This window comes from Lissotriton vulgaris, chromosome 1_1, assembly GCF_964263255.1.
Source record: "Lissotriton vulgaris chromosome 1_1, aLisVul1.2, whole genome shotgun sequence".
NCBI lineage: Eukaryota > Metazoa > Chordata > Amphibia > Caudata > Salamandridae > Lissotriton > Lissotriton vulgaris.
In genome coordinates, this window is record NC_141685.1 from 312402511 (window position 1) to 312424303 (window position 21793).

The 21793-nt window shown below is 43.4% G+C and overlaps 1 protein-coding gene across 2 annotated transcripts in view; it reads left to right on the forward strand.

Annotated features, from left to right (window-relative positions):
* LOC147747103 (vitamin D3 hydroxylase-associated protein-like) overlaps positions 1-21793 on the forward strand; it is a 349697-nt gene that overhangs the window by 231256 nt on the left and 96648 nt on the right. For both annotated transcript variants that reach the window (XM_086952354.1, XM_086952353.1), the window contains exon 10: positions 1-100. In XM_086952354.1, coding sequence (XP_086808480.1) covers positions 1-100 — 100 coding nt within the window. The remainder of the gene's footprint in view (positions 101-21793) is intronic.

Sequence of the window (21793 nt, forward strand, 5' to 3'; positions counted from 1 at the left end):
TGAAGGAGACATTATTGATACAAACTTGAAATCACAGATCTCTGTGTACAAGCTTCCAAGGTGGACAAAGAAGATCTTGTCCTTCATCTTAAAACCAATGGTAAGCTATTAGATGTTTTTGACTGCATACATGAGTCCAGATTGTTGACTAGTAGCAAACTTAAATTGATTTAGAATGATATTTATTATAAAATGACCCAGAACAGATCTCATGTTGGGTTGGATATCGGGCACAAACAATTCCTAAATTGATTGGCCACATCATAATTTGTTCACCTTTTACCATTAGACACCTAGTCCAAACACCATCAATCTATGCCAAGCAGAACTGACTGAGGTTAACATATAAGTAAAATATTATTATTATTATATGAAATTTATAGCGCGCTCAGATTACCCGGGGGCATCCCGGCACGAGACAGAACCAAGAGGAGAGACTCAAGTCCAATCACTACTGTGGGAACAAATAGGTCTTCAGGAGCTTCCTAAACAGTAGAAATTCAGCACTGACAAATTTAGGGGCATATTATCAAGGACTTAATCGCTGCTTTAGTGGCACATTTTGTCACCGAAGCAGTGAAAATTCTATCGCCCTATTAACAATGCAGCGCTAAAATGCATTAGCGCATTTTAGCAGCATTTCAGTGACGCTACGCATCTCAGTGATATACATCGCTAATGAGATGCAAAGTAGGAGTTCTATCTGGAAACATCATGGAAAAGGTCGCTAACTGAACATCGCAATATTAACAATGCGGCCCTGCATCCTCTTACAGATGTAAAACGTCACGCTAAGCGTCCTTTTTGCTGGATTCTAACACCTCCTAAAATCCTGACTTCGCCATCCCCTTAATGGGAGGTGTATCGTCAGGCTAAGTCCACCACAGCATATCTACAAGTATTTCGCTATCTCTGTAGTTATATCCCCCCAAAACGTTGCTATCACTCAATTTATTATCGCCCTGTTAATAAGCGTTGTTAGTAAAGCGCGAACCGGGCGATAAAATCCAGCGACAGCCGGCGAAAAATACAACCGCGCTAAACATGGTTAGCGATATTTATTGACATCTGTAGATCATATGCCCCGAAATTCCTTTGATTATCACCACTGTCCAATAAGGTATGCAGCTAATGATTCAGGAAGTTCAACAAGGTACATTTAATTGTTGGCTTGAGATGCCACAATGGTGTACCTCTGAGCCTAAAGAATAAAGGGGCAAACTTCACTCTCAGATGCATGTACCATTTCAACAATTCAAGAAAGCTTTAGCTCAGCTATTACCACAACAGAAAATAGCTATTTACTATGCCAAAAGAAAAATAGCTGTGGTGTGGTGGTGAGAGTTATGAAGCGCCAGATTTAGAGTTTGCCAGAGAGGGTATTCCGTCACAACTGAAGTCGAAACCTTCTAACTGCTCCCCTCATTTACAGGCCGGTGGACCTAAAGTGTATCAGAGACAAAGCTTAATCTGGCTCCATCACTGAAATAATCATCCAACAGACTGAGGGACTACAGACCATCAGACGAGATTCTAGAGTTTAGTGAATATTATAGTATTAGCTCTCAGCTGAGCCAGAGAGCCTGCCCCTTGAGGAGTGTTTTGATATTGAATACTATAATATTCACTGCATTCTAGAATGTTGTCCCATAATGCATGCAAAAACTCTGGAATAGACTATTGTATCACATTCCTTTGAAAAAACTATTTAAATTTATATGCTACAAAGCATGTAACCAATTCAAACAAGTGAGCTTTGAAAAATATCGGTCAATGAGAGAGGTGATGATTTTGGAGTCCCTCTAACCTAGGGGGCAGACCAAGCAGGTGCTTTGAACACAAAGAGCATATCATGCTCAATGATTGTGGTGGTTCCATCCTCCTCGGACCACCCCAAGCAAAGATATGGGCAAAATACAACGCCAACCAATGGCCCAGCAGAGCATTATGGGGGAGATTCTAGAGTTTAGTGAATATTATAGTATTAATTCTCAGCTGAGCCCAAGAGCCTGCCCCTTGAGGAATGTTTTGATATTGTATACTATAACATTCACTGCACCCTAGAATATTGTCCCATAAAGCTTTGCAGTGCATTTGGTTGGGATTGTATTGTTTGCCCATAACTGAGCTTGGGGTGGTCCAAAAGCATTTGACTTGAGGGACACCTAGCAATGACTAGTTGAACTGCATTTTAATTAGCTCTCAGCCGGCAGCTGCCCCTTGAGGAATGTTTAATATTGGATACTATAATATTCACTGCCCACTGCTAATCTTGTCCCATAATGCTTTGCAGTGCCTTTGGTTGGGAATGTATTTTTCCCATAACTGTGCTTGGGGTGGTCCTAGGAGGATGGGACCACCACCAATTGTTCAGCAGGATGTGCTCTTTGTGTTCAAGGCATCTGCTTGGTTCTCCCCCTAGGTTAATGAGGACATAAAAATCATCACCACTCTCACTGTTTGCTGTATTCTCAATTTCAGTTTTGTGAGATGATTATATGCATTTTAGCATGTAATAATAAAGTTAATTTACCAAGAGTATGTGAGGTTTCTGTTTTATTAATTGTGGTGAGACGGAATGGAGTTGCGCAGCGGAATTCACTGAGTTTTTGATAAATTCTGCAGAATTCTGTGTACTGCTACTCCACCAACTATGCCCACCTTAACTCGTGCCCTAATTAACTATAACTCACACCTACGTCATACAACATGTCATGAGGCATGTAACAGGTGGGAAAATTAGCAGTGCATGGTGAGGGAGTGAGTTATAGCTACCTTAGGGCATGAGCTGTAGCTACTAGAGATAACAATAGCTAGTAAATGTATGTATTTTTTTTTAGGTTAATACATTAACAGGCACATGCATCAATATTGCTTTTTGCTATTCCTTAATTTTCAAAGTTTTCGCAAATTACCATGAGGTTCAACCTCATGGTAATTTGCTCCCCCTAATTGCGAAATCGCTATTTTTTAAAGTTTCATGCATTGCATTTAAGGAATCGCAAAATGCGATTCCTTAAATGCAATCGCAATTTGAGAATTCGCAAATATTTGCGAATTCTCAAATTACGAGGGCCTTCACCCTTCATGCATTCCTAAAGCAGATTTTGCGATCGCAAACAGCCGATTTTTGCGATTCGAGCCGTTTGCGATCGCAAAATCCTTTGATGCATGTGCCTGTAAGTTGGTATTGACATTTTCATCTAATTATAACGCCACATTAACCTTTGTTTTTTTCATTGAATTTCTAGGTTTTTAAAGTAATATTTTATTACCATACGTAAAGAACCTTTTGTCCAACCCCTCAGGCAGACAACCTCCTCCCAGAGACCCCTGCTGGGGAAGAGGGGTGCAGGACCCCCTCACCAATCCACTACTGGCCCAGGAGTTTCCATCCTCAGGACTCTTTTGTTTTTAAAAAACTGAGGGGGTGCCTGATGACCCCCTCCTGAAGCCTCTAGTGGCCCCTGGGAACTGAAATCCTGGAAACTTCATTGTAAAGAAAGGGGAGATTGACCTGGCCCTCTTTTTAAGCCACTATTGGCCCCATGGATCCCATCCCCAAGGGCCAAACATATATTATTAGTTGACTGGGCGTGCAGCCTCCTCCCCAAGACCAAATGGACCCAGGAACCCCATTACCCAGGGCAATAATTTAATTATAGGGGAGGGGCACATAACCCCCCTCCCTGAGCCTTAATATGCCACCGAGGACCCCATCCCCGGGGGCCAAATACATTAACAATAGGGGAGAGTAAAGTGTGGGCCCCAAACCCAAGCCCAAATGGGCTGCGGGGACTGCATCCTTTAGAGACAAACTTTAAATATAGGGGAGCGCCCTATGCCCTCCCCGAGCTTTAGGATGCCCTGGGGACTCCATCCACCAAGGCCAAATGCTTCAATATCAGGGGAGGGGGGCACATGGCCCCCCTCATCATGCCCAAATGGGCCCTAAGAACCCCTAAGAACCCCTATCCTCTGGGGCGCTAGAGGGCGCACGAAAGAATCGCTGCCCTTGGGTGAGGCTCCTGTAGCCTGGAAAGCGATCCGACATGTATCCTGGTTAACCGGCTTGTGTACTGCCTGGAACTACGCTGAGTTATAATTCTGGTGAAGAATTGGCTTGGTAGTTTAGTCTGCCCTGTTCCCATGATGCACTGGGCCAGGGACAGACTGATTTGCATATAGCCAGGTTCTGAGCTGGGATGGGGCAGTGAGATAAATAACGGTGATGGATCAAGCCCTGATCTTTGGACTGGGTAAGAGTGGTCTGTTTAACTCAGACACTCTGTTCATCACCACCCCCTTTTTGTAAATCATTGAGGTATAGATAAAAGCTGTCCCCTGCATCAGTGAAATTTTGGCGAGGCTCGGACGCTGTGAGCTCCCGCTGAGAGGCACTGAACTCCCGCCGGGCTAAACATCGGACGGCCGAGGTGAGGTGCGGGCAGCAGCCGTACCTAGGAAAGACCGCGGCTGCACACGAGGAGTGCAGGCCGCCGACGCTGGAGACGGGCGCGCGCCCGGGGAAAACAACAACCACTGATTGGATCTGCTGCCCACAGAGCACCGTGAGACCAGGTGGAGGTACGGCAGTAAGCTGAAGCAGTGGGGAGGCAAACGAAGAAGTGCCCAAACGGGACCCTCGGCCACGCACTAGCCGACTGTACGCTTGAGACTGCAAGTAATGGCGGCCTAAGACACGGCACGTTGTAACGGTAACTGGTTGCCCTATGCACTGAGCATTACAGCGGCGACAGGAGGCCATCACAGAGCGAACGGTGGCACACTTAGCGAACCCTGGCAGAGAGGAATAGGCTAGCAGTGGCGGCGAGGAACATGGTGGGCTCGCCCTATGTAGACATACGACGCAGGCCATTGGGGTAGTGCTGAACATACTGTGGGGAATTGCAGTGCCTGGTGTCACCTCAAGTTTGATCCTGGGATATAATGGTCACAGCGCCGTGCAGGAAAACACAAGGGTAATCGAGAGGAGCGTGGACACTGGCACCCGCATGCTTTGCATGGCCCTGCTCGTGGAAGAGTGGACAAACTGATATCTGGCTACACAGCGCGGTGGGCCTAGGAAAACAGAGGTCGCATCCCTTGCCATTAGTAGTACATTATTAAGGGCCAAATGTGAGGTGAGCTCCGAGTCCATGCTTGCGGACCAATTGAGAGCGTAGAACACCCCCCGCGAAGAGATCCTGCAATAGCTACGGTTGAAGGCCGTGTGGACGCAGACGAGAGACCTGAGTACCCAAAGCTGAGCGAAAATGGGGAAAATGGACACCCGACATCCTAAACTTACCTTTGAGACTGCGAAACCATGAATGCCACTCCAAAGAACACAGTGCCGGCTGGAACGGACCAAGCTGCAGGTGAGTCCTCAACCAATGAGATGAATGCCCAGCAGATCCTACAAGAAATGGGATAAGGATTTGCCACAGTGGTGGATAAAGTGGACAGAATGTCGTCGAGAATGGACGCAATTGTGCACAAAAGGGACCAACATGAGGAAAGAATAGTGGAGACGGAACGGTGCATCTCTGAAAATTATGACATCACTGCGGGGCATACAGCCCAACTAACGCGGATGGACAACTTACTTCGGGTCATTTCGGCAAAGAACGAGGATTTGGAGGCCCGAAGTAAACGCAATAATATACACGCCACGGGTGTGCCGAAGTCCACAAACACTGGGCATATGGAGGACTATATCGAAAAAAAGCTTTTGACGACCATTGGGGCGGTAGCGTTCTCCTCACAGTTTATAGTTGAGCGTGCCCACCGGTCTCTTGGTCCGCCGCCGAAACCAGGTGCCCCACCTAGACCCATCATCGCTCGTTTACTAAATTATCGTGATCGAGATGTGGCCTTGCGAGCAGCTCGTGCCAAACAAACCCTGACCTACAACGGAGTTTCTTTTTCCATATACCCGGACTTCACCACGATGGTCCAAGAAGAAAGGCGCAAATTCATAGCGGTTAAAAAGAAACTCTGCACAGCACAAATTGATTATGCCTTGCTATACCCGGCCCGGCTCCGGGTGACCCACCAGGGGAAACAGCGCTTCTTCACAAATCCGCAGCAAGTGGAGGATTACCTACGCACGCTGAAGAAAATGCAACATAGACCGAACGGACAGGACCCTGCAAGCCGAGACAACCCACTAGAAACTGATGAAGAATCCTGAGAAACCCCCTGCAACAGGCTAGATGCAGTATTACGGACCCTTGCTTAAAACTGAAGGCACTCCAAAGATGGTGATGAGGCTGGGGACACTAGATGAACAAACAGCCGAATGGTACCGAGAGTTCCGGTGCTAATGTAATCCAGGCCCCACTTCCCCTCCTCAGACGCAGCCCAGTGGTCACCCAGGTCGGAGGGCTAAGGGGGGGAGGTGGATGTGTGACCAGCTAGAGCTGACCCCCAACGGGTGTACTCCTGTCTTAGACATTGTTGAATTAATGACAGATATGTTCTTGTTGGGAATTTTGGGAGGGGTCGTGGTAGACTATACTGGCAAGTTGGGGCTGCTGCAGTGGGTGGAGGGAGGGAGGGGGGATGTGTTGGCGGTGGGACTGTTTGGATGTACGTTTGAGTGTGGATTGGTTGCCACTACGTAATATTGTTTTCCTCTGGGAGGGGAGAGAGGAAGGGAGGGAGGATATGGGATACTACAGGGTACGATGCGGTTTGGAGACACACATTAGGGTTCTATGTTGGAATAGTACATACCACGGAAATGCTGTAGATTCACAGATGCATTGGCGAGAAGGTCACTACATTGGGGTTAGGGGCAATGGCTTTTTGTTTCGAGACACTGGTGAACGCCTCGTGCTGGTAAGGTTCACAACTGATCTTTTATATGCCCATTATTTGACATGGCCGTAACTGACCTACACCTCCTCACATGGAACGTGAGAGGCCTAGGCGACCCGCGTAAGAGACAACAAATATTGTCTTATCTGGACAGACACGCCATTCACATAGCGTTTCTGCAGGAGACACATTTCAGACCCCAACCAAATAACATTTTTGCTGGTAGGTGGGTGGAACATAGACTGTTTTCTTCTTATTCGAGTTATGCCAGAGGTAAAGATATCCTAGTTAAGAAGGGCACACCTTTTAAACCGGTAGACGAGAAGCACGACACACAAGGGAGGTACTGTATTATGTGGGGGCGATTGGGGCATACATCAATCACGTTTGTGTGCTGTTATGGACCCAACATAGATGAACCACATTTCTTCACTGAACTCTGGGCTAATGTAATTGACACCGGGACTGACCATGTGATCTGGGGTGGGGACTTTAATGTGTCAATGGACCCCACACTTGACAGGTCACATCTGAGCTCGCATCACTACACCAAAGCACGAGCCTCGCTTCACCTTACTCTCGTGGAGTATAATCTGATAGATGCCTGGTGACACCTTCACCCAACTACTTGTGAAGGCACGCATTTTACTGCACATGCGGCATCCTGGGCGCGTTTAGACTACATGCTTCACTCGCAGGACTTGGGCCCGGCAATCTTGGTAGTGAAGCATCTGGCTAGGACATACTCGGATCACGCACCTGTACGACTGACCCTGAGTGCGGAAGACTTTGGCCTGCTGAGAACACGCTGGAGCTCACAACCAACCATGCTCATAGACAGAGTATTTCAAGAGGAGCTCAGAGAAGAAATACTAGATTTCTTTGAGCGTAATAAAGGTACAGTGGAACAGGTCGAAACCATTTGGGAGGCCTTCAAGGTCACGCTTAGAGGGATTTGCATTGCTAAAGGATCAGGAGTATTAAAAAGCATACAGATTGGCCACGTTAGAGAGAGAGTTTAAGGAGCTAGAAAAGACTCTGGCCAATGGCCCCGATGGGGCAACTCAATCACGCATGCGGGATGTGCTCACAGAATACGAAGACGAAGCTAGTAGAGAAACCAAGTTCAGGGGGCGGTATTGGTCGGCTCGTCGCTATGGCAAAGGGGAACGACCGGGTAGGGCACTGGCTGCAACAATTGCGCTTGCGAGGCATTCAAATGTGGTTTTGGAAATTGAGGGACTGGATGGACTGGTCTACAGAGATACGACGCACATCTTAAACGACTTCACAGCTCACTATGCCAAACTCTATCGCTCCACAAGAACAGGGCCGCTCGAATATCTGGAAGATGTGTCTTTGGGAGGGATACACAACAACAATTCCCGAGCGCCCCGCTCGAGCTGGATGAAGTAAGGGAAGCTATAATGCACATGTAATTGGGCAAAGCCACTGGACTGGATGGTATCCCAGTTGAATTTTACAAAACGTATGTAGATTTCATGGCCCCGATTCTGCGAGAAGTCTATGAGGATGCTCTAGAAGTGGGGCATCTACCCCCTTCCATGAGGGTAGCTCTCATCAAGTCCTTACTCAAGCCGGGAAAATCCCCTGCTAGTTGTGACTCCTACAGAACCCTATCCTTACTCAACTGCGATATTAAAATTCTGGCGAAACTTATAGCCACACGACTTAATCTAATTATGGAAGGTCTGATATTACCTGACCAGTCTGGCTTTGTTCCTGGTAGGGCAACATCCCATAATCTGCGTACCTTCTTTACTGTCCTGAATAATGTTTCCCGAAGAGCTGCCTATGGCAGTGATATTTTTCAACGCAACTAAAGTGTTCGACTCTCTGGAGTGGGACCATGTGTTCGGGGTGATGTCTCGAATGGGGTTTCCCCCTATATTCCTATCCTGGATTAAACTGTTGTACACATCGCCTGTGGCTAAGGCACTAATCAACGGGAAGACATCCCAGGAGTTCCCAGTGACAAGGGGCAAACAGCAGGGGTGCCCATTGTCACCCCTATTATTTGCTATTGCGGTAGAACAATTGGCGGCGAAGCTACGACAACATCATAACGATAAAGCGTTGCGCTGTAATCAGCGACAAATTTTGATATCCCTGTATGTAGATGACATCACCCTATACATAAGAGACCCACAGCAAAACATGAACGCTGTCGTTAGAGAGTTCATTGTCTTTGGCTAACTGTCAGGCGTAACCATAAATTGGAGTAAATCATGTTTTTTTCCCCTCACAGCAGCGACCACGAAGTTCCCTTTAGATTACCCTATGACTTGGTGCGGGGATGAGTTCAAATATTTGGGGATACATATATCCAAAGACAAGGAGGAGTTAATGAGACTCAATTATGGCACAACCATAGTACGCATTACTGACAAGGTAACGCGCTGGATCACCCTGCCACTGTCACTAGCAGGCAGAGCATCCTTGATAAAAATGATAATTGTACCGCAATTACTGTATTTATTCCTTAATATTCCCTTTTACCCTGGACGGTACTTTTTTCAGCAATTGCTATCCGATCTTGTCCGGTTGATAGGGGGTGGGAAAAGTCAGAGACTCGCATGGGATACCCTAACTAGACCCTACACACAAGGGGGATTTGGCATCCCAGATTTCGAATTGTATTATTATAGCACAGACGCACTATGCTTATTTTGGGTGCAACAACCACTATACATGCCTTAGGTGGCTGCTGAACACTGGCTGGCTCAGCCGATTCCTATCGGGCGCGTTTTATATTCCGCCCCAAGGCAGAGATAAGACACCTACAACAGTGATGGCTACGACAAATGCTTGTCGCCAGTTGGGTAGGATGCTAGAGGCACCCATGCTGTACTCACCACTATTACCCCTTGTATATCATCCGGATATGCCTCTACTACAAGAGTCCACTTTTCATCAGCTTGCTAAGTGTATTCATGTTCAAACATGGGGCGACCTATATGTTGACGGGACATTTCGCTCTTTGGAACATATGTTTCAGGATGCTCACTGCTCTCCTCTTGACACCTTTCTTTATATCCGCATCCGTCAGGGCGTTAGATCATTAACGGGTGTATTTCCTACTGAACCCCCAATCTTTATGCCGCTGCAGCGGATTCTTCAGGGAAACACCGCCAAGAAGTTACAGGCACATGCATCAAAGTAATGTGCGATTGCAAACGGTGCGAATCGCAAAAATCGGCCGTTGCGATCGCAAAATCTGCTTTAGGAATGCATGAAGGGTGAAGGGCCTCGCAATTTGAGAATTCGCAAATATTTGCGAATTCTCAAATTGCGATTGCATTTAAGGAATCGCATTTTGCGATTCCTTAAATGCAATGCATGAAACTTAAAAAAATTGCGATTTCGCAATTAGGGGGAGCAAATTACCATGAGGTTGAACCTCATGGTAATTTGCAAAAACTTTTCAAAGTTTCATGTTGTGCACAGATTGATTTCAGGGGTGCAACAGGGTGTCCTTTGGACACCCCTGCACCCTTGAAATCGCATTATGAATTTGCGATTCGCTAATTGCTAATCGCAAATTGAGAATGTTTTCCCATTCATTCCTATGGGCCTCTAGGCCCATCGGAATGAATGGGGAGGTATTCCTTAATTGCGACTCGCAATTTCCGAGTCGCAATTAAGGAATATTAGGAAATCGCAATTTTCTCAGCGATTTCTTGATGCATTGCATTTTGCGATTCCTTAATTGCGATTCCTTATTTTTCGCAATTAAGGAATCACAAAAAGCAATATTGATGCATGTGCCTGTTAGTCTCCACAATATATAAAACAGTACACACACAGCGAGACCTCCCAACTCCCATAGCTAAGGCAAAATGGGACCAGGAACTGGGGGTAGAGTTGACAGAAAGACAGTGGAACTTCTGCTCATAACAGACTGAACGAATTTCAACCAGCAGCAGGCTTAGGATAATACATTATAAGTATTTACATAGATTATACTACACACCTGCCCGCATGCACATGTACGGATTGCGCAACTCGATGCATGCAATAGATGTCATGCTCCAGGAGCTGATTTTCTGCATCTAGCGTGGGCATGCGAGGCAGTGCAGATATACTGGCAGGAGCCATGATGATTAACACCACAGTGGACCCTTCCCCAGGTATGGCACTTCTAGGATATGTGGAACCCCTTCAGGCTGTACACAGCAAATTTGTTGCCTTAGCGCTGTTATTACCAAAAATAGAAAAGTGGCGTGTCGATGGGGTAGGCGGAGGGCGCCCAAATTCAAAGATTGGATAAATGACCTCATACATTGAGCAGTTGGCTGGAGACATATGCTGAACTACTACGATTGGCGTCCAGACCTAAGGATGTATGGGCCCCCTAAAATGTTATTAAGTAACCTGAGACAACTCAGTCAGCCAAGAGGAATCAGCTATATGAGGCGTATATTGGTAACAGTTTGCTCCGAGCCTCATAACATGCAATGGATAGTATAGCCGCGAGCGAGGGGCATGTCAGCAAGCGAGTCCAATATGACATCTAGTGTTCATACTCAACATGCTAGTGCTAGCCTGATTTACGCCTCCTACTCTAATTTGATATAGGAAGGATGTGCGAATGCCTCTGTGTTTCGATGATGCTCCACACTGACACGAAGCTTATTGTATTTTTTCCTTCCAAGAGAAAATTATGAGAGGCCAGCATGATATGTTTTCAAATGAAAGTGGGGGTAGATTAATGATTTTACTGATGATGTTCTCTGTTGTAGAGGGCCGATAGGTGTGAATGGAATATATGAAATGTATTGTTGTTCTCTATAGGCTGACTGCAACTTACCAAATGCCCTCCATTGAGTATTGATGTATGCTAATGACCGACAACTGTGACGATGTATGTACCTACCGTGTTCCTTACCCTAACAACAAACCCAATAAACAAAGTAAAAAAAAAAGAACCCCTATCTCCAGGGCCAACATAACCTTAAGACCTGCCGGGGAACCCCAGGGTCCCCGCGGCCCCATCCAGCTCTCACACAGGAGTCAGCCGCTGATCCACCCTCGCATGAGATGCAGCATTTGCTTCCTCCGATCAGGCAGGACTAATCACAGTTTTCTACCTATAAGCACACGGGCATGACAACAGAAATGTGCTTCCACCTTGCAGAAGCATTTTCAAAACTTCTACCGGGTGAAACTTCTTTCCCTGCCTGCAGTCCTGTGGGCAAGGAAAAGTACTGCCTCCCAGGGTGGGCTCCCGGGATACAGTTTAAGAGCCGTCTCAGTAAGATGCTGTCTCCTGGGCCTTGAAAGGTTCGGGAGGGGGCAATGCACCCCCCTCTGCTCTACATGGTTTTTGGGTCCAGGTTTAAGGGGCCACAGGGCCCCTTTGGGCTCAGAGAGAAGGACTATGCACCCCCTTTCCTACAGGTGAACTATTTAGCCCCTGGGGTTTGGGTTCCCCCTCGGTGCCAGTACTGGCCTATGAAGGTGGGCCACAGATCCCTAGCTATTTACTATATATCCGGTGCACCATACCGTTTAGATTTATAGCATTAAGCACTTTACGTACATTTGCCCTTTAGGGAGGTTTGGAGCACTTGTCACTTTATGTACAGCTAATTATGCAAGGATTGTGGAAAAGGAAGCAATATTCCAACGGGTTATCAGATATAATATGAACTTGTGCCATTTTAAACTCAAGATATGGAAAAAAATTGTTTGGTACAAAATACGATGTTTTATTCGTGTATTTAAACCTGTTATTATTTATGCATTTATGTAAGCATTGACAATGGTGATAGTCTTTGTTTAATGCCTTTCATCTGGGCTATTGACCACTGTCACTTTAAATTGGAGGATCCAACCTTTCAGCTTTGTCATGTGATCAAGGCTGGGAACAGCCAAAACGTGTTATGGAGGAACTGGTGTGAGTGCTGAATAAACACTTCATGCACTGAATTTGGGTCCACTCTTGTTCTTTCTCTACGAAGGAGACGCAGGTAGGCAAGGATTCCAGATATTTACCGAATTGGTTTCCTCCGGTGCCGGGGACCCCCTCCCTCATAGTTGGCTCCGTGACTGGTAAGCCAAGCATCTGGCAGACCTAGTCAGCCACATCATAGTGTAGGTGAGACTGCAGAACCCAGACACATTCAGCAAATGCTCCGGCAATGGAAAATACGGAATCCCCCTGTGAATGCATCAGACGTGCCTTGGAGAGGCAGGGCAGCGCATGGCAGAGCTTGACTTGCGGTGACTGCTCGGAGGAGCGGAACCGTGCAAAATGGCTGCATAGTCAGTGTCCACAGAGAGCAAGGTACAGGTCCTCGCGTATTAAAGCAGGTGGGGAAGTGTGTGCTTGATGTGACCCCTAGTAGCATTATTCAAGTGGGGCAAGACAACAGGCAATTACATTTAGTGTTAAAGGCACTCACCATGTCCTCTGCAACGCTGAGGGATCGCGAGTCAGCTGCTGAGAAGATGTTCTCAGACTCTCCTCGGAACAGCAGCATGGCGACAATAGTGCCAATGAGGAGACAAGCGGAGGAGATAAAGGCTTGAAAGATAATTTTTGCATTCTTGAAAAGTTTATGCATCAAGAAGAATCAAAATGGTGGGAATTAAAGTCCTTCAAAAAGTATTTGGATGTAGGAAGAATTCCTAGGGGACTCCGGATTATGATCAACCCTTGTTACGAGACACCAAACCTACAGATGATGGTGGAGTGGGCGGAGTGTAATTTGGAGTCCTCTCGCAAGCTGGTTCAAATACTGGTTATGTACGCTAAAAGCGACAGAGCTGATCTCCAAATTAATATTGATGATTTGAATGACGAAATCAAGGTGCAGGGAGACCTACAACAGACAGAAGTTGATGATGAAATGATGGTCCGGTTGAACCAAGAGGAGGAAAAAATCAAACAAAGGAAAATGCAAAAATTTAGAAGACTAGGACGATTATGCTACTGGTCAAATCTTCACTTTTGCGCGCAAATATGATTTATTCAGAAACATCACAGTTAATAAATGGAAGGAACTGACTCACCAAACAGATAAAAATGGACGCCAGGCAGAGGTAACATCAGCATCGGAGCTTAGCTCTGCCCTGGAAAGTGAATCAAAGACGGAAGCAATGGCAAGGAGATCTGACCAAAGTGCCATTAAATTAACATTTGGGGAAGAGATTACTGTAGTAAATAAGTAGAGTGACACAGGTCCAGGTAACAGGATTTATTCCAATAAGAAGAATAGCTTAACATCCACAGAGGCGCAACCGGGTAAAGCCACCAGTCACCTCGTAAACTGCCACACTAATCCCCCAACATTCCCAAGACATGTAACAATTCTAATTACGCCATTCTACAATCTAGAATACTACAACACTACACACCATCCTCCATTTGAAAAAGAAAAAAAAACACACACATAAATAAAAAAAAATGAAAATAATAAAGCTAAAACAAACAAAAAAAAAAACTAAAACCGGACAAAATCCTTGAGCTTAGTAGGATCATGCTTAACACGTGAACTTTTCCTAGTTACATAAATTCCTTGATCAATGACAGAATCATTAACATTTTCAAAATTAGTATTGTGAACAACAGGAGCAGACTCATTAACAACATTCTCTTGAGGTTCTAAATAATCAAAAGCTTCATGAAAATCTGATAAACCAGAGATATTATCAACTGGCTCTCATTGAGAAGATCTTTCAAGATTGGCCTTTACTGTTTGTAAATTACAATTAGTTGGTGGAGAATCATTACACGCATGTAAATTACAAACCGATATCCGTCTAAAATTCCAGATTTTTCCACCCTCCACTCTAACTGATTTACTAAATATCTCTGCCATTTTTACAGGGTCAGACCATTTGGCCAGTCTTCTATTAACCTGTCCACCAAATTTCACACAAACAAAATCACCCACTTTCAGAAACATTGGACTCTCTTTTGTTGTTATTTTGTATCATTTTCTCATGATACTTTTTAACCCGTGCTCTAACTTCATTGAAATTATTTGTGAGTCATAAGCATTCTTAGTTTTCAACCACCATGGCATGAGTTTGGATCCAGGTTTCCTGCCACGCAACATTTTAAAAGGAGAAAGACCAGTAACAGATTTAGGAGAAGTACGATAAGTTAATAGAGTTGCTTGAAAAGCCTTCCTCCACTTAAGTCCATTTTTAAAGGCCAATTGACAGGATTCTTTTACTACTCTATTGAACCTCTCAGTTTGACCATTAACGTGTGGAAAATAATTAGAAACTCTTTTATGTACAACATTACACCCTGAAATAAAAGATTCAAACGCCTTACTTACAAATTGTGGTCCATTGTCAGAAATAATCTCTTCAGGTAAACCCTCTATATCAAAAACTTCCTCCAAAAATTCAATAACATTCTCTGTACAAACTTTTTCCACAATCTTTAATTCGGGCCATTTAGAGAAATAGTCAATCAAGACTAACACAAATAACTCTTTGCCTGACTGATAATTAAAAGGCCCAATGATGTCAATGCCTAATTTTCTCCAAGACCCTTGTGCGAATTCAATGGGAGTAACACCTACAGACAGTGCTTTGGCAGACTTATCACTTAAGGAACATGGAGAACAGTTCCTGACCCACCTGGCCACCATGCCATCCAACCCTGGCCACCAATAGAACTCCCTAATTCTTCTCTTCGTTGTAGACATTCCCAAGTGACCTTCATGGGCCAACTTGCAAATAAGTTCTCTAAGATTCTTGGGAGGAATAATTTTGTCAGATCTCACTACCATACCATGATTCAACATAAGTTCATCTTTCACTTTCTAAAATGACGCCAAGTCACCACACAATTTCCTTTCTTCAGGCCAACCTTTTCTCAAAAACACTTCTACATCTTTCAATATACCATCCTGTTCCATCGCATCAGACCATTAAACTCAGAAATATGATTGGAAATTCCCTCTCCAAGAATTAAATTTACATCGTCCATAGTAAATGCCACATCACATTCTTCACTGACGGAAGAATCAACATCTTCCTTCATAGGAATAGGAACGTGACATGCAATCAGCATGAACATTGGACCGACCAGGAACATAAATTACCTGACACTGAAACTCTTGCAATTTTGCCACAAGCCTTGCCAAACGCTCTGTAAGGATTCTCCCATCCCCAGCTGCCAACATATTGACCAGAGGTTTATGGTCAGTCCTCAATAAAAATGTGTACCCCATAAAAATTGGCGAAAATGTTGAGCCGCCCAAGTACAAGCAAGTAATTATTTTTTGATAGTGGAATAATTAGATTCGGAATCTCGACGAGACATAGAAGCATTAGAAACTACAGATTTACAAGCCCCTTGCGCCACGTTTACGCCACCTTGGGTGATGCAACAGCGGCATAAACGTGGCGCATCCCTGTGAGGCATTTATAACGTGACGCATCTAGGGAGATGCGTCACGTTATAAAGCCCAGCGTCACAATGGGGGCGTTCCCACGCAGTGTGGGCGTTCCGGCGCCTGTGCGCCTCACAAAAGTTCCTGCGTGAAATCTACAAGATTTCTCGCAGGCACTTCCGTGAGGATGCTACGTCAATTCCTTATGCCTGCTTGAAGCAGGTGTAAGGACTGACGCAGCATGTTAAGTATTGGGCGGCCCTGAGCATTGCTGGAGTTGTGTCGCGCTTGCGACGCGACTTCAGCGATGCGCCAACCTTACGCCACGAGATGCGTCACGCATCTGCCTACCCTTGCGCCACAGCGCGCTGCATTGTAAATGCGGCGCATCTGCCGTGACACAAGGGTAGTTTTGCGAAGACGCATTTGTTCTGGCGCATCTCGGCTGATATGCAGAGATGAGCCACAACTCGTAAATATGCCTCTCTATGTTCTCCTTCTCCATCTTTTTGTATCAACACAGCACCAAGACCAACATTACTGGCATCCACACAGACTATACATTCCTTACCCACACTAAATGGTTTTAAAAATGGGTCATCAGAAATGTTGTTCTTTAAAAAAATCAAAGGAAATTTGTTGATCTTTACCCCACACAAATTTCACATTTTTCTTTAACGAAATGTTGTTCTTTAAAAAAATCAAAGGAAATTTGTTGATCTTTACGCCACACAAATTTCACATTTTTCTTTAACAAAATACCTAATGGGTGCACAATAGTTGAATAATTTTGAAAAAATTTACCAAAGAATTCAGTTAAACCTAAAAATGACAAAAGTTGTTCTTTAGAAGTAGTAATTGGTGCCATAGTAATGCTTTTTACGTGATTAACTTTCGGTTTAATTCCCTCCGAGGAAATTTCATGGCCTAAGTATTCTACCTTATTTTGTCTAAACTTACATTTTGCAAATTTCAAAGTTAAGCCTTTCATCTGAATTTTCTGTAAAACCAACTCTAAATTCTTATCATGTAATAAACAGTCACTACCAAATATTACGATGTCGTCTTGAAAAGCGATTGCTCCTTTCCAATCTTCTAACACTTCTTTCATTAGACGTTGAAACACTGAGGCTGCGCTTGCTAGTCCTAATGGCATCCATGAAAACTGAAACATGCCTTCAGGAGTAACACAAGCCGTGAGTTTTTTTAGACTCTTCATGCAATTCTACTTGATGATAAGCACTTGCTAAATCAACAGTAGAAAAAACAGTAGCATTGGCCAAGGTGGAAATTAGCTCATGGATATTTGGAAGAGGATGTTTATCTACTCAAATTTCAGTATTCAAACTGCGGAGTTCCACACATAAACGGAGTTCTGCGGTGCTTTTAAGCGATAAAACAATTGGACTGACCCAAGGGAAAGAATCAATTGGTTCATTAATTTGTTTGGAAACTAAATCACTTATCATTTCTTTGAGGTTAGACCTATATGTCAATGGGACATTTCTGACTTTGTGTCCGACTGGAATGGCACCATCATTTAGAATAATCTTATGCTGAAAGCCAACATATTTCCCTAAAGTATCCTCAAACAATTTGAGAAATTTACTTTTGATGTTAGAGATAAATAAGTTATTGTTAATATCCTGATTGCTTTGGGAACAAACAGTGCCTACATCCATAACATTTTTAGATAAATTACACTTAGGACTTACACTGACAGGAATGGAAGCATGTGAGTCAAGTTTTATCCCCAAATCTTTTTGATGTGGCCAACCTAGAATAGTCACACTTTTAGATGCCACGTAGTCTTTACCATTAATCATTCTACCCATAAATTCAATTTCTGCCCAAAAATATCCTTCAAGATCTATTTTATGGCCAGAGTACCCCCCTGGTTGTACATCAGGAAGACACAATTTACAATCTCCCCAATTTTCTTTAAAAAATGTGTCCCCAATGATGGTGTACCATGAACATGAATCTACCATCAATTGAACATGTTTACTATTAATATTGATAACGCATGAAGGACATTTTTTACATTCAGATTCATTCACGGAAAAATGCTATTTGAACGATGCAGTACTTCTTCTTCTTCTTCTTGTGATATGTAATTAACTCTCTGAACAGAACGGCATACACTACTAAAGTGACCCTTTTTTTTACACTTCATGCAAACTTTGTCCCAAGCAGGACATCCTTTATAATTACCCACATGGTTGGAGCTACCACATCTATACCAAATAATGGCATTCCTTTTGAAAAAGGTCTTATTATCTGCATGTTTTTTATCCGTCTCCTTTTTAAAGTAACTTTTCTTAGGATCATTTGTTTTGTCTTTTACAAGGGAAACTTCTGGTTCCGTGGTTTGCACTTTAGTAGATTGGTTCCTTATTTCAGATACAAATAATTCAGACTGTTCAATTCCCTTGGCAATATTGATAACAGCACTAAGAGTCGATTCTTTACCTAACCAAAGTCTTTCTTGAATCTTTTTACTTTTGGTTTTCATTATTATTTGGTCCCTAAGTACTTGTTCGTATGAAATAGTCTTGAAAGCACATGAACAAGCAAAAGAACGTAGTGCAGAAACATAGTCTTCAATTGTTTCCTCAGATTTTTGAGCATGTGAGTAAAATGTAAACCTTTCCATCACAGTGCTAATTTTTCTTCCAAAGCGAAGTTTCATTTGCTTAGTTGCCTTCTCAAAAACATCCATATCTCCAGCTTCTTCAACTGGAGGCAAATTATCAAACTCTTTTATGCCTGCCCCACCTAAACAATGCCTTAATAAAGCAAGTTTCCTTTTGGCTGAACAACCATCTTTCTCTAGAACATCCACGTAAGCCAAAAACATAGTCCCATTCTATATTTGGTTCTCCAGCAACTTGAAGAAAATGTGGTGGTGCAACAATGTTAGACATAGTTGTAAACAATTAGAATGATATTGGTTTGGAAATGAAAATAATAAACAATACCTTGTCTTGAATGGCAGGAAAAAAATAATAAAGAAAAATAATTCTTAAAAATAATATCGTTTGGAAAGTTGTCAAAAATACCACTCTGAGGATATCTAGCACTTAATGAACCACTATCGTGAATTCCGCTTGAAACTGTGCAACCGTGAGCTTTGGTTGAACTTGACACAAAAAATTAATGCTGACAAATGAAATCCAAAATGGCCGCACATAAAACGTGAGGTCAAAGTTGCAGAACCAGGATGCAATGCGCAGCGAATGCTGAGGAAGTTCAGAGATAGAACATACAGCGGCTGGGAATGGCAAACGCTCACAAGATTCAAAAGATGCAACAGCAATAAGATACCGCTCGAGGATGCGGTTGACAGCAACTGCAAAGCGGGTAAATAAAGTTAATTCTTTAAGTTCCTCAAGCATAAAATGTTGAGAGGCAGTAGTTCCTCGAATTCGAGAATAAACATAAAGGCAGTTACTTTCTTTAACCGTCAGCGCGAGTGAAACAAAGCGCTTAGTTAAAAAAGAAAAAATTATGCTGTGAAGATGTGCTCAGTAATACATTACCGAGAGATGATCCAACTCTTAGTGTCCCAAAGATGAGATACTTCCATCCGATTGGAAATACAAATCGCAAAATGATATCCAGTGAACGCTGTCTTCATAGGAAAATCTGCACCCCGATCGTCGCCAGTATTTATGCAGTAAATAAGTAGAGTGACGCAGGTCCAGGTAACAAGATTTATTCCAATAAGAAGAGCAGCTTAACATCCACAGAGGAGCAACCGGGTAAAGCCACCAGTCACCTCGTAAACTGCCACACTAATCCCCCAACATTCCCAAGACATGTAACAATTCTAATTACACCATTCTACAATCTAGAATACTACAACACTACAATTACCTAAGGAGAAGTAGAAAAGAAACACTGAGGCCAAGAAACAATAGACCAGCAAAAAAGGATGCACCCAGAGAAGAAGGGAAAGAAGGCAAGCTGCAAGAAAACATAGGCAGCAAGAGACCGGCACAAGGGTGGGGGGCAATGGAAACACAGATAGAGGTGATATCGTGGACCATCATCAACTTGGCCAATGTTGACCTAGATGCGGCAGAGCGGGCAGCAGTTGCTCTTCTTGGGACTGTCTTTCAGTCCAGAGACTAAGGGCCCAATCACACAATGAACTCAAGACTCAATCCTAAACTTACTACTATTTTGGTATTCACAGAATGAACTTACTACTTTTGGTATTCACAGAAGTTAGGATTTTGTCTTAAGTTTGTCTTAAATTAGACTTAAGACAGACTTAAGACAAAATCCTAACTTCTGTGAATACCAATAGTAGTAAGTTCATTTTGTGAATACCAAAATAGTAGTAGGTTTAGGATTGAGTCTTAAGTTCATTATGTGAATCGGGCCCTAACTTTGATTATACTAAGACCAGGGCAGATATATATAAATGTATTAAAAAACTCAAAATCAAGAAATTCCATCAGCTCCAAGCTCGCCCTAAGGAAACAGGAATGATTAGATCAGTAATTAAACCGTCCAACACATCTAATTTAACAGTGGCAGATCTGGGCTTGTTATACAAGATTTGGAACAGGACAAAGGGGCGGTAGGAGGGAGCAATATAGAGTGGGAGAATCGAGGCACTTCCCTAAGCATGGAGTCACTGTCACATGAAACCTGCGCCAAACCAGACACTCCATTTAAAGTGAGATCCAAATTCATTTTGATCATGCCAAGAAATTCACTCGATGTGCTCAATGAGAAAATTGTGACACAAGTGAAAAGATTGAAAATTGATATCAACAAAGCCAAAATGAAAATCTTTAGCCAGGAAAGAAAATATTACCAATTGATTGAAAAGCTTTAAAAAGAAAAACAGATTGTGGTCAGGAATTCCGATAAGGGGGGGGGGGGGGACATTATGCTGTGGTCCCTGCAGTATTACATGGATGAAGCATCCTCTCAACTCAGAAAACGTTCATTTCAAAAGTTTAAAAGCACACAGGACTTGTTTTTGTTACAAAATTATTCGCATGGAAAAACCTGGGCTTATTGAATTTAGGAGTATAAATATTTGAAAAAGGAGCAACCAACTATTCCTATAATATATTTTATTCTCAAAGTACATAAGAGCATGGATAAGCCACCAGGAAGGCCTATTATAGCGCCATGCGATGGGCCACTTGAAAACATGTTGATATACATTGACTATTTTTTACAGGAGCATGTAAAAAACCTGAAATCCTATGTGCATGATACTAGTGACTTTCTGCGCAAGATTAAACACATACACTGGCAAGCTGGATATTTACTGATAGCCTTGGCTGTGTCCTCACTAAATAGACGCATTAGGAATCATGATGGCATCAGGGCAGTAGAATATTTCCTGGCTAATAGACCGTAGAAATATGCTCAGCACAACAAAATGTTGATTAATATGTTGATGTTCTGGCTAGAAAAAGTCTGTTTCTGTATAAAAATCAAATTTACTAGCAAATACAGTGGATGGCTTTAGAGGCCAGCTTCTCCCCCAGTTATGCATGCTTGTTTCTGGACTGGTGGGAGGAGATGGTCCTCAAGAAACAATTTAAGCATAATTATAA